Source organism: Ananas comosus, linkage group 15, assembly GCF_001540865.1.
Source record: "Ananas comosus cultivar F153 linkage group 15, ASM154086v1, whole genome shotgun sequence".
Taxonomy (NCBI): Eukaryota; Viridiplantae; Streptophyta; class Magnoliopsida; order Poales; family Bromeliaceae; genus Ananas; species Ananas comosus.
In genome coordinates, this window is record NC_033635.1 from 2,338,563 (window position 1) to 2,352,037 (window position 13,475).

A 13,475-nucleotide genomic window follows, 5' to 3' on the forward strand; every position below is an offset into this window, starting at 1 on the left:
ATATATTCAGATATGTTCCTACCGCTAATCTCTGTTAGACAAATCTAATTAACCACAGTTAAAATACTTAATCATGGTCAGTTAATAAGGTAAAATGATATTTTTATCCTTCTTCATCTTCCTCTCCTGCTTCTTCTTCTTCTTCGTATCTTCATGTTCCTCCTCCTTTTCTTCTCCATCTTCTTCTTCTTCGTCGTCGTCGTCGATGATCCAATCGTCGTCGCCGTCGTGGTGCCTGCGTGGGCCATCGTCACGGGCGCCTCCGACGGCATCGGCCACGCCGTAGCCCCAACAAGCTCCGCAATTCCGTTGGCCGCAACCCCGACAAGCTCCGCAAGGTCGCCGTCACTGCCGCCGCCGTCCACTCCCAAGCCGGAAGAGGAAGAGGAAGAGGAAGAGGGTAAAATTATCATTTCACACATCTGTTGTTAAAAAATTAACAGTTTTCTAACTGATCTCAACCAGAGGAACATATCTGAATACATTAGGATTTTTATAGAGATAACTTATGAAAATTAAATTTTGCAGAGATAAATTTACTATTCATTATGTTTGCGGGGACTTATATGAAATTTACCCTAAAAAATTTGTAATTTCTCTGCTACTCATATATGGCAAAAATTAGTATACATGGGATAATTTTACTATTCACTAACAGCCAAATATATGTGCTTTAGTGGCGAGTCATTCTGAAGTTCGAACCTCTTGATCTTGTAATGGCTAATGCTTGATCAGTTTTTAATTCTAACGTCTAGTGATATTGTTGGTTAGACAATAATTTTGATCCAAAAGATAACTCTAAATTAATGTTATACTAAATTTACTCAAGTGGAATTTAGTTGGTTTTTTATTGGAGTTGTGCATAAATGGATTGACACTCCTAGAAAAACTGCTTAACCTATTAGGGACATTTAAATTTTAATGAGACAAGACATTGCTAAGAAAGAGGAAACTGCATGTGCATTGTGTATATCTTTGCATGTGGTGTTGTGAAACTTCTGAAAAACTTCAAATACCACCCCTGTAGTTTCGCACTTTCTCACTTTAGTTTAAAGTATATTACTTTTATATTCTGTGATTTTTTTAAAATTTTTTTTTATTCCCTCCATTAATTTTTTTATTAAATCAGTGACAAAGTTAAAACTAAAGGATACTAAAGTAAATATTCGATAAATTATAGGTGGGGTATTTGAAATTTTTTATATATAATTTAACGAAATATTAACGAAGGATCTGACGAAAAGAGAAAAATAAAATCATAAGGTACTAAATTGATATACTTTAAACTACAGGAAACTAAAGTGAAAAAGTATGAAACCACAAGGGTAGTATTTAAAGTTTACCCTAAAACTTTTAAGCTGCTTTTCTTTTATTTTCTTTTTTCCCCTAATTATTTGTTGACATACTCGACTTTTGAACTTGTCATTGCATGTTCTTGAACCATTTTACGTAGCATCAGAAAAAAAAAAAAGAGGAAAAAGTAAATGGATCGGGCCATATGATGGACCATTGATGTTTCGGATCGGATTTGTAGTTTGGGTCTGGTTCATACATTCTTATGAAAAAGGAACAACCCTTCAACAGCCCAACATGCCAAGTGCACTTTTAGTTTTATTTTTTCTTTTCTCTTCTTTTTTTGAGGGGATAAAAAAAAAAGTGCATTATTTTTAGGTTTACAAAATTTGATTTGTGGCCCCAGCACTATTCTTCTTTGATTCACCAACTTTTCTATGATTCATTATGCAATAAGAAAATTTGTACAAGAGGAGTTTGCGTGAATGCAGACAAAGACACATAGACGACCAAAAACAAACGTAGTAAAAGTGATAAGTTTTTAGAGTTGGCTCTTGCAGTTTTAAGAGATGGTTTTCGCAAAATCCGTGATATAGCATTTTATTCTATATAACACTCAGCTCTTAAACTTTTGGCTAACATTCGGGTTAGATTCGAAATGTAACGACCCGACCCGCTAATAAAAATAACTCGTTTGGCCCAATTGGCTCAAAATGTTTGAGTCTGATTATCGTTACTAAGGTTCTAGATCATTATATACAATTGTTGCAACTTTAGGGCGGATAATTATCATCAGTAGGAAATCAGATCCCGTGCCGATCGTCCAGAAGTCTCTAATAGAAAGGTGTAATGTTGGTCGAGTCGCGTGGAATTCGGAAAATGATTCGGCCCAGCTCTTGGCCCGAACCAGTTTGGACTGGGCCGCGCCACGCCATGCCGGATCATGAGCAAGCCTATTTTTATATTTTTCTTAAACTTTTATAATTTGTTTAAAATTTCTAAACTTCTAATTTTTTATATTAATTTTATAAATAATTTATTCAATAAATAAATTTTAGATAATTTTCTAGGAAAATTATTTACAATTTGAATTTTGAGTAGCTTAAATTATTTCTTGAGAGGGGAAAAAGGGTCCAAATATTTTTAAACATTAATTACCCCTCATGGATGTTAATTTGGATTTTCCAGATCATTAGCACATAAAATCAAGACGTGAGTATTGAAAGTATATAGTATTAAAAAAAAATTAAGAAATATCTATATCTTAACTTATAACTCATATGTCTGTGTATGTAACGCAACAAATATTTGTGCAAGGTCAGATATGTAGATTGGGTATAATATAAAACGAATCATATCGAATTTAATCCAGAATGGGATTACTATTAATGCTAGCCTTTGAATATTTGAACTTAATCCTCTTTGATGGACATTATTGAACTCGATCTAGATAAAAGCAGTTCAGAACTAGACCTAAACTAAGTTTATATATCGAGTATTACTACGGGTCCTATATATACGAACGATTGATGTGCTTTCGTATATATTACACCGATCGTCGATAGATTTGTGGATCATATTGCTTGACAATCTCACACTTTTGTGTTCTCAATCCTGTTTCAAAATGTATTCTCAATCCTGTACCAAATGCAAATATATAGCTAGGGCTACAGCAGATCCACTACAATTAACATCCATCAAAGGGACAGGAACTAGAGCTCGCACTCGAGTACAATGATCATCATAGTGTTGTTTATTAATACCATTAAAGGATGCACCATTACAACCCCTGCATGTTGAATGGCCTCTTCCTATTCGCAGGAAAAAAAATAAAAAAAAAGGCTTTTTAAACCTTCCACCAACCTTTTAATTAATGATCTACACCTCCTTTTCCGTTGCAGTTTAAATTCGAATCCGATCCATACTAGTTGCAGCAACCACAAAAATTAAAGGTGTTAATTCATAACATAAGAAAAGTACTTTTGAAAATTATGATTCTCACTTAAGCAATTACTCAGTGTCGCACGCCGATGCCATCAAATGATAAAATTGAACATTCCTATGGACCACATTGTCCTCCCGTGTAGGTATTATTAGTCCAGCGATAAAGGTACCAAATGCACGGATCATTGTTTAGAGTTTAGATCGCTGCGGTACGAGCAGTAGAAGCCGCGCAATGTCGCTTTGCAGATTCAGTTAGGGCGTGCTTGGTACATACAAAGTTTACAGCCCATCGCACTCCCGAGTTCGTTGATCAAACTCAGGCATTGCACGCCATGCACGCACCCATGCACGACGTTGTCAGTTCGCGATATTCGTACCTGGGTCCAGTGTGGGACCAAATGAGAAACAATCTTCGAGATCGACCAAGAGTTTTACACGCTTAACGTACACTTGAGGGAGAGTAGTACATTGTTTTTTTTTTTTTTTTGAGAGAGAAAGATAGCATGCTATCCGTTTCGTTTATTTCATTTAGAAATAAACTTAGCTGGAAATGTGAATCAACTAGGATTCAAACTTAGATCTCGGATACCAACCATCAAGCCCTTTTGCCACTTACGCTAAGGACGGTCGGTAGAGTAGTACGTTGTTACTGTATATTAGTAATTATGTATACACTCTCTAAGTTTAGTAATGGTGATGTAGCTTTACTGAGCATATTAGTGAGGTCTATAATTAGGCTTAATTGAATGTCTGATTTTTGTGGGCTAACTTTATAAAAATATATTTTAAAAGGCACCTTTGAAGAATGTGTAAGGAGATTAACTAATAAGTCTAAATGTTCAATAAATTAAATCTTAATTTCGACACCTCTTTTATGATATTTTTATGTACTGGCAATAGTTTTTAACTAAGCAATCTGAGCATTAAGGTTGGCAATTTTCGACACGATCGGATAATCAGACGCGTTCCGAAGGGAATTTTATGAGTTTGGGTTTGGTCTAAATGGGTTTGGGTTGCAAATAAATTGATCCGCCGAATCTGTTTATTAAATGGGTTATACACGGGTCAATGAGCCTAACCCGCTAGATCCGCCAAGCCCAATCAAGATTTATGTACATATATCTTAAACGTTAACAAATGGCCGGAGTTTTATATGCTCTTATACCTGGTAGATATATGAATATTAAATGAGTTAAATGGGTTATCCCAATTTTGAACCGATGAATAGTATCTTATTCGTGTACTTAAATTTTGCCTAAAATTATTTTTTTGGGGGTAAAAGTAGTGAAAATTCTGTACTCCTGGAATTTTTTGAATCTTAGACGGATTAAGAAGATTACATAAGTTACATCAGCTTCATAAGTTATGATCCTTTTTTATATAAATTCTGATCAAACTATATATATTTTTTCTATTGAACAGATCATGTTTGTATTTACAATTTTTACTTATTGAGCGAATAATATTTCTAGGAACATATGCATTTTTTACGAAAAAAAAATGACGTGTTCGTTGTATTATATAATGTATATTTGCGTTTCATCATCCAAAAATAGATTTTTTTTATAATTAGCCCTCTAAAAATAATTATTTTAAAAATAATTTCAGCAAATTTAAATTTACAAAAATGACCCTAGTCTTACCATGTAGGCGCTACGTTAGCGCCATGTGGGCCGGGCTGAGCCAGATAGTTAAGTTAAACACGGTGAACCATTCACCGTGTTTAAATACGGTGAATGGTTGACCGTGTCTGGAGAATGTTTGAACACGGTAAATAATTCATCGTGTTCAACTTAACAGCCCAACCCGTCCATGTGGCGCTGATGTGGTGCCTGCATGACAAGATCAGAGCCATTTTTATAAATTTAAATTTGGCGGAAATTTTTTTTTTTCAGGAAGCTAATTGCAAAAAAAAAAAGCCCTCCAAAAATTTAAAAATATTTTTAGATTTTTAGCAGCAAAAAAAAAAACTAATAAAATAAGCAAATAAAACTGGAATATGTAAAATAGTATCGAAGCATGTTTTTTCTATATATCTTTATTATCTGGACGCCACCTCTGCAGCGAGCATGATTAATTCCCCGGAATTGAGGCCATCATTCTGCATTAAATTACTCCGCCCGTTTTAATTAACTGACACCAGTCCGACAAATCCACCACTACCCTCCTTTCCCTTCCCTTTTTCTTTTCTTTCCGTTACGGAAGAAGCAGAAGATTCAAAATTTTCCACACTATCCTCTGCCACCACTCTCCCCACTCACACACACACACACACACACAGAGCAGAGTCCCCAGCAACATCAACAACAACAACGACAACAATAAAAGTACCGTTTCCTTTCCTTTTCCACCATTCGCCCTTCAAATATTCTCTCCTCTCCCCTCTTCTTGTTTTTGTTTATCTTTCCTTTCTTTCTTTCCAGCTACCTTTTCCCCCACCAATACCATGTTCGCTCTCGTTCCACTCGCATATCCTTTTTTAACTTAATTTATCCACCACATTTAACAACTCTCAATCTCAATCTCTAGTAGTGCTTCTAAGTAAGTAGTAGTTCTAACACCACCCCCCCCCCAACCATAACCATGGGTGGTGGTGGTGGTGGTATTCTCTCTCTTCTTTTGATCTTCTGCTGCTGCTGCTTCTGTTTGTTCTTCGGCTGGGGTTCGTGTAACCAGACGTATATAGTGTACATGAACCCGGCGCACCGCCCGGCCGTGCACCCGACGGCGTCGCGGTGGTACGAGGCGCAGCTGCAGTCCCTCTCCATCGACCCCTCGCGCCGCCTCCTCTACTCCTACTCCGCCGTCGCCCATGGCTTCGCGGCTCGTCTCCTCCCCCGCCACCTCCCGCTGCTCCGCCGCCACCCCTCCGTCCTCCTCCTCGTCCCCGACCCCCTCCTCCGCCTCCACACCACCCGCTCCCCCTCCTTCCTCGGCCTCGTCCCCTCCTCCTCGGCCTCCGCCTCCGCCTCCGCCTCAGCGCCCCTTCGAGCCCTCGATGCCGCGGCCCACGACGTCGTCGTCGGCGTCCTCGACACCGGGGTTTGGCCCGAGAGCCCCAGCTTCAGCGGCGACGCGCTGCCGCCCGTGCCGGCGCGGTGGCGCGGCGCCTGCGAGGCCGGGGTCGACTTCGCCCCCTCCCTCTGCAACCGCAAGCTCGTCGGCGCGCGCAGCTTCTCCCGCGGCTTCCGCGCCGCGGGGGGGGCCGCCGAGTTCGCGTCGCCCCGCGACCGCGACGGCCACGGGACGCACACGGCGTCCACCGCCGCCGGCGCCGCCGTCGCCAACGCCAGCTTCCTCGGCTACGCGCCCGGGACGGCCCGCGGCATGGCCCCCGGCGCGCGCGTCGCCGCCTACAAGGTCTGCTGGGCCGCCGGCTGCCTCGGCTCCGACATCCTCGCCGGGATCGACGCCGCCGTCGCCGACGGCGTCGACGTGCTCTCCCTCTCCCTCGGCGGCGGCGCCGCCCCCTACTTCCGCGACACCATCGCCGTCGCCGCCTTCGGCGCCGCCGCGCGCGGCGTCTTCGTGGCGTGCTCCGCCGGGAACAGCGGCCCCGGCCCGGCCTCCGTCGCCAACGCCGCGCCCTGGATCGCCACCGTCGGCGCCGGCACCCTCGACCGCGACTTCCCCGCCTACGCGCGTCTCGGCTCCGGCAGGCGCCTCGCGGGCGTCTCCCTCTACAGCGGGAAGGGCATGGGCGCCCGGATGGCCCCTCTGCTCTACGGCGGCGGCGCCGACAACGCCAGCAGGCTCTGCCTCGCCGGCACGCTGGACCCGGCGCGCGTGCGCGGCAAGGTCGTGCTCTGCGACCGCGGCGTGAGCGCGCGCGTCGAGAAGGGCGCCGTCGTGAAGGCCGCCGGCGGCGCCGCTATGATCCTGGCGAACACGGCGGCCAGCGGAGAGGAGCTCGTCGCCGACAGCCACTTGCTGCCGGCTCTGGCCGTGGGCAGGAAGGCTGGGGACGCGATCAGACAGTACGTCGGCAGCAGCAGGAAGCCGACAGCCGCGCTGAGCTTCGGAGGGACGGTGCTCGGGGTGCGGCCCTCGCCGGTGGTGGCTGCGTTCAGCTCGCGGGGGCCGAACCCGGTGGTGCCGCAGATTCTGAAGCCCGACCTGATTGGGCCCGGGGTTAACATCTTAGCCGGGTGGTCCGGCTCCGTCGGCCCCACCGGCCTCGTCAAGGACCGGCGGAGGACGGTGTTCAACATCCTCTCCGGTACGTGTTCGATCTCTGTTCTCGACTCAATAGGTTGCAAGCTTCTTCTAATCAACACTCCTTGTCGACTCTGGATCTAATCAACATCCTCTCTTGCTTTGCCTAATTGTGTACATAATAATTTGAGCACCCACAACAACCACAGGGTTATTCTCAGATGATGAATTATCAAAAGGACTTCATTCCTCCGCATGTGAAGATATTCCCTGCATATTCTTGAATACCCTATTGGTAGAATTATATATATGCTAGTCTTAGCATGGTTGGACTGTTTGGATCTACACTTGACTGCTGTTGTTGTAATTAATTTAAAAGGCATGTCTATTAGTATTTTAGTGTTGAGAATGTAGTGTTGTCTTTAAAAAAAAGGATCTCACATGGTTTGATACCCCAGCTAAATGTATTCCAAGCCTTCAAATGCAGTGAATTTTGAAATGAGAGCTGCCATTTTATGTATTGAGACATAGGCTAAATCTGATAAACTTTTTATTAGTACCCATTCTTTTGTTACTTTTGACACTTTAATATTATCTTCTTCTTCTTCTTCTTCTTCTTCTTCTTAGCTTTTACTGCTCATGTATAATTCGCATCCTTTCACCAACAGGTAACAAAAAATGCAGAGTACATAGCTTTGTTGTAATTACTCCTGGCTCCGTAGTTTCTCTCTTGTGATAAACTCCTCTCAACCTTTCCAAATAGCTCTCGAATACGATGTATGTCGCCCTTGTTGCCGTAATTACGACGCCAATTTTTTATTTTTATTTTTTCTTGATTTTGCAGGAACATCTATGTCGTGCCCGCACATTAGCGGTATTGCCGCCCTCCTCAAGGCTGCGCACCCCGACTGGAGCCCAGCCGCCATAAAATCTGCGCTGATGACCACCGCATACACCGTCGACAACACGAATTCCCCCCTTAAAGATGCTGCAGGTGGTTCACTCGCCACCCCGCTTTCCTATGGGGCTGGCCATGTGGATCCCCAGAAGGCCCTTTCTCCGGGCCTTATTTACGACATCGCCACCGACGACTACATCGCTTTCCTCTGCGCCCTCAACTACAGCATTCAACACATCCAAGTGATTACCAAGAAGGCCAATGTATCCTGCTCGAGAAAATTTTCGGACCCGGGCAACCTTAACTATCCATCCTTTTCTGTTGTCTTTGGAAAGAAAGCGAGAGGGGTTGTGAAGTATGGCCGGGAGTTGACGAATGTTGGGGCGGCTGGGTCGGTTTACACCGTGAAGGTTAGTGCTCCTGATAGCGTAAGTGTCACGGTGAAGCCCACTAAGCTTGTTTTCAAGAAGGTGGGTCAGAAGCTGAAGTATCGCGTTACATTTGCTTGTAAGAAAGGCGCGAACCATACAGGCGCGGCGTTTGGATGGATAACTTGGAGTAATGAGCATCACATAGCGCAAAGCGCGGTTGCTTTTACATGGAAAATGTGAGAACTGAGTGCTTTTTTTTCTTTTTTCTTGTTTGCCTTTTCTTTTCGTGAATGTTTTTGTCTGCGGAACTCATGCTGAGTTCTCTCTGTTTGCCGCTTGAAGAGTGTGATGCAGGAGAACGGCTGTTCTCTTCGATTAGCAAGAACTTATGCTTACATAGCGCTTTTGCTTCTTCACAGGGAAAATAAATGTGAAGCTTAGGCACTGATTGACTTTAAATACAGAGATTTACAGGGGTTTATGCATCCATCAAGACATGGATGGTGCTTAATTGTTGAAGTTATTTGTGACTTTCTTAGTTGTCATTGAGCAACTGCTTGTTAATTTCTATTTTGTGTGACTCATTGAAGATTTGCAATATGCTTACATGTAGGCACATCAATGTTTGTGTTGATTAGAAAATTCGACATGCCCTTCTAATAATTGTACTGTTGGTATCTTTCGTCATGTTATATCCAAGCAAGTTCTTACTTGATCCAGCCGTTCGATTTTAACTACTTCAAATCAAAAGATGTAACAGAGTATAGAAGAGTAGTAGAAATTAAGTTTCTATTAATTTGCAGATTTCACCATGCAGAGTCTATTTGCTATAGCATGTTGGCTTATGGCAGTTCAATAATGAGAGTGAAAGAACAGAGATTGATGAAAAAGCGACAACAACTTTTATAATTTGCTTCTCTTGATGCACTCAGTAGTATGAAAAGTTCAAACTATCAATTCTCCAAGTTTTCAAGTAAATGAAATTAGAATGAGCACAAAATTTAATCAGCAATGTCTTATTTAAATCCAAAATAGAATCACATGGAACTCGCAACAAAAGTTAAAGCATGATGGAATGCATCAAAACTTCCTCAGTCAACACAGACACTTGCTGATGCAAGAAGTACTACTGCACCCACGCCTGGAACATTTCTCTGTAAATTTTGAGCAAGAACAGATGCAACCGCAAGAAAATTCTGGGCACGAGCAACTCGGGCGGCTACAACACAAAACTCTGCAGCAAGAAAGATCGCAGCAGCTGCAGCAATTGCATCCACCGTGACAGCGGCGGCAACATAAGGTTTTCAGTTGTCCTAAAGGGCAAATTGGTCTTTTTGCCTTTGGAGGGAAGCCATTGGAGCAGCAAATCCATTGGAAGTTGAAACACATCCTGTAGAACAATGTTTGTCTAACCTTTCACATCTTATCATGTATGAACAGGTAAATAACTTCACCATCCATATTCAGAATTTGCAAGGAGGATTGAACGTAGTAAATCTAAATAAGAAAAGTTAGTGATGTACAACAATAATGTAGTTTTCGATTGCGTGGTATAGCAGTTAACCGAAAGTTGAAAATTACAGGGAAATATTCAAGAGGTTGCAGGAGGACATTTTTGAGGAAACAACTGTCTTCATGTAAACATATTAAAGAATGTTCTTTGTATACTTCATAACACTGTTATGTTTCTATTGTTTTCATATGAGTTTGTTTATTTCTGCAATGTACTGAATACTCTGAGAGTGATAGTTGCCAGTGTAGTATTACAAATGACTCAAGCTTCAGCTACGCATCACCCATTATCACAATACAGTATGGCTGTTATTAAGTTATGGACTACGATATGAAGCACATAGGGAAAAAAAGAAAAGAAAAGGAAGAACAAATAGTATGGAGCTGCAGAGTCCCTTTATCAATATTTTGGTTTATTCCCTTCTGTGCTTTGCTGTAGTTCACGACCTCAAGGTTTCTCGTTGCATTACTCAGTAACAAGCTTAAGCATTATGTTGGAACTAAGTTGTCACATGATAAACATTATTTTAAAATCCTTATTCTGAACAGCAAGGGTGGGGGTAAGAAAAGTACCGGAACCGCTTCCCAACCTGGTGCGATTCCTTTTGCTTCTCAGTTCTGCCTGAGGAAGAAAATATAAGATATTCATATTCTTCATAAGACAAATATAAAGTTTGAAGGTGTAAGATCGTACGTATGTATAAATGGATCCGGATTCGTGCCAACAAATTCATTCACCCTGCAAAAGTATCAGGCACTTCATAGTTATCAGAAAATGAGATGGCAAAAATTGCCATGCCTAACTGGGTTAGCATTTTTCAAAATTGTTCATCAAATAACTCTACTAGAAGTTCTTTAAACCTCCGAATGTTGTTTATAAGGGAAGTTCTTAGATTCAAGTTTAGCTATGTAGAGCAACTAAGCTGCAACGCAAGTCAGAAATTGAATCAAAAGAATATCAGAATCGATACCAATTAGGCTAATTCTTGGTTTCAAAAGCTACGACAGCAATTCTAATCCACTGTAGGGACAGACATTCTTTTTCAAATTGGCCATAAGACTAATTTTACGACTGCTGAATTAACTCCGTGGTTACATTCGAACAACTTTCGTTCTCATTTGACGTTCTCTTAAGAAGCAGACTAAAATTGGCTAACCGAACATACTCTTGGCAGCAACTGGAAACAGATTCTAGTCCTTCAAGTGATTGTAAATCCGCCTGCGTAAAATAATCCTCCGCATTATTGCTCAAAATTTCACCAACAACTAACCAAAAGCACAGAATATAAAGGGCATATCTTAACAGGTGCATTTGCATCATTCTGATTGCGATCCTCGGCAATTTAACTCCAAAATTGTTGAATTAAACTCACAAAACGTGTTCGACTTTATATTTCTAAATATTTGCGGTATCTTAAAAATCAGTTTTTCGCTGTACTGAAATTATAAGTACAAAAGGCTATAAATTTTCCATGCCCCAACTTTCTCTTCATCTGACAATAACCATCCCTCAATTCCATTGAGAGGTTACAAAAATAGAAAGAGAAGAGCTTGCAGAGTTTCCTGATAAAGTATTTTTTGAAGATAATGTGACATGTGAGCTGTAAATGCATATGCCATATCCTGACTACAAAGATAATAAAAATCAAATAAAAAATTGCTAATAATCACCATTTACCTTTATTGCATTCTTAAAAGAAAAAAAGAAAAAAATGCCCACTTGTCTTAGAGGCATGAACTCTTATCTTTTTTTTGCCCCTTTCTTTTTCATCACCAAATTAAACTTAAATTTGGAATCAAAATACACAAAATGCTTTAACCCAAAGCTTATCACATTGAGACTTTCTATCCATAAAAAAATAAATAAATAAATAAATAAAAGCTCTTAAAGAAAAATATAACGATTATGTTAACAATGTAACGAAGGTGCCTAAACCACGTGTGCTTATTTCAATCAAGTGTGCATGTTTTAGCGCTCCACAAAACATGAGATCTAATCAAAACACACCACAACAACACTAACCAACATTGTCACAGAACCGTATGTGCGTTGCCACGTGCTTAATAAACCCCTCTAATCTGGTTTATTTATTCATTAATCCATTAACTTTTAATGAAGAAAAAGGAGAGAGAATGTACATGTGCGTACCTCAAGAGATGCGATTTCGCGGTCAAGTACTTGAACCGCCGCGCCCAACCTGCGACGCCCACACAGGTCGGGGTAGCCCGGCGGCGACTTCGGCCGCGGCGGCGACGGTGGCGGCGCCGCCGTCGGCGGCGGAGCCACTGCGCCCTCCGCCGCCGCCATCGCCGGAGATCCCAACCGAGAATGGAAATGTATGGGTCTGCAGGCGATACCTGGAGAGGTATTTATATCAGGAGATGTTAAATGTGCCGTTCTCTGTGTCAGAGATTTCTAAAGTATATAAGAGTAGAATTAAAGGAAATGCAGTTTTTTTTTGGTAAACTGTTGTATATACAATTTTTTTTTTTTTTTTTTTTTAAGAGAGATAGATAGCATGCTAATTACTTTCTTTATTTTATTTAGAAATAAATTTAACCGACAATATGAATCAATAAGGATTTGAACTCGGGACATCAGATACCAATCACTAAATCCTTTGTCATTGGCGCTAGGAACGGTCGGTGTTGTATATACAAATTATTGATGTATTTACATGTATGATCCCAAGATATTTGACAGATTGATTTATTTTTATATACCATTCGTGTATGTTTATATTGTGACACAGTAGAGAATAGATTATGAGATATGATAGGATAATTTTTTTTAATCTGCTATAGTAGTGCTGGCGGTGACTAAATTCAAGAGGTTTAAGAGGGTCTATTATCATGTTCGAATTAGAATGGTTCTAGAATAGCTGGAGGAATGGTGTCTTGAAAAGTGGAGCGTCACAGCTGGTTTCAGAATTAATCACAATCGAAAGTGTGAAATAAATTTCGATTGAGCCAAGATTATATAGCGAGCAGAGCGTGGCTCTTTGGCTGGGTGGAGCATGACTTTGCACAAGATTGATTATGACTAGCGAGATAAGTCTCACATTCTCTGGTGCTTGCGAATATGTCTGAAAGTTTGACGAGAACGTCAGAGCTTAAAAGATGAAAAAAATATAACACTTCGGATTTGTATAGTTCAATATATGCGATATAATATAATTAAATTTTTTAATTTAGCTATAATATTTTAGAGATTAAGTGTGCTAAAATTAAAGTAGCTTTAAAATAGGTGACATCATGAATAGTGAGACGCCACTCATATATATTGATATAAATGAGAATAA

General features: G+C 41.2%; 2 protein-coding genes across 5 annotated transcripts; one reads left to right on the top strand and one right to left on the bottom strand.

The window, feature by feature from the left end:
* On the top strand, window positions 5,294-9,243 carry LOC109720904 (subtilisin-like protease SBT1.8). The gene is made up of 2 exons (XM_020248255.1): window positions 5,294-7,456; window positions 8,237-9,243. The coding sequence occupies exons 1-2, from the start codon at window positions 5,821-5,823 to the stop codon at window positions 8,899-8,901; spliced, it is 2,301 nt and encodes a 766-aa protein (XP_020103844.1). The 5' UTR covers window positions 5,294-5,820; the 3' UTR covers window positions 8,902-9,243.
* Window positions 9,571-12,549, bottom strand: LOC109721662 (guanine nucleotide-binding protein subunit gamma 3-like). 4 transcript variants are annotated; one of them, XM_020249384.1, is made up of 5 exons: window positions 12,323-12,549; window positions 11,340-11,392; window positions 10,868-10,912; window positions 10,747-10,791; window positions 9,571-10,051 (listed from the first exon to the last, which is right to left on the bottom strand). In XM_020249384.1, exons 1-5 carry the CDS (start codon window positions 12,479-12,481, stop codon window positions 9,757-9,759), a joined length of 597 nt encoding a protein of 198 aa, XP_020104973.1. In that variant the 5' UTR covers window positions 12,482-12,549; the 3' UTR covers window positions 9,571-9,756. The 4 variants fall into 4 exon arrangements, with proteins under 4 accessions (XP_020104973.1, XP_020104975.1, XP_020104972.1 ...); XM_020249386.1 differs by having other exon boundaries at window positions 10,747-10,795; XM_020249383.1 differs by having other exon boundaries at window positions 11,331-11,392.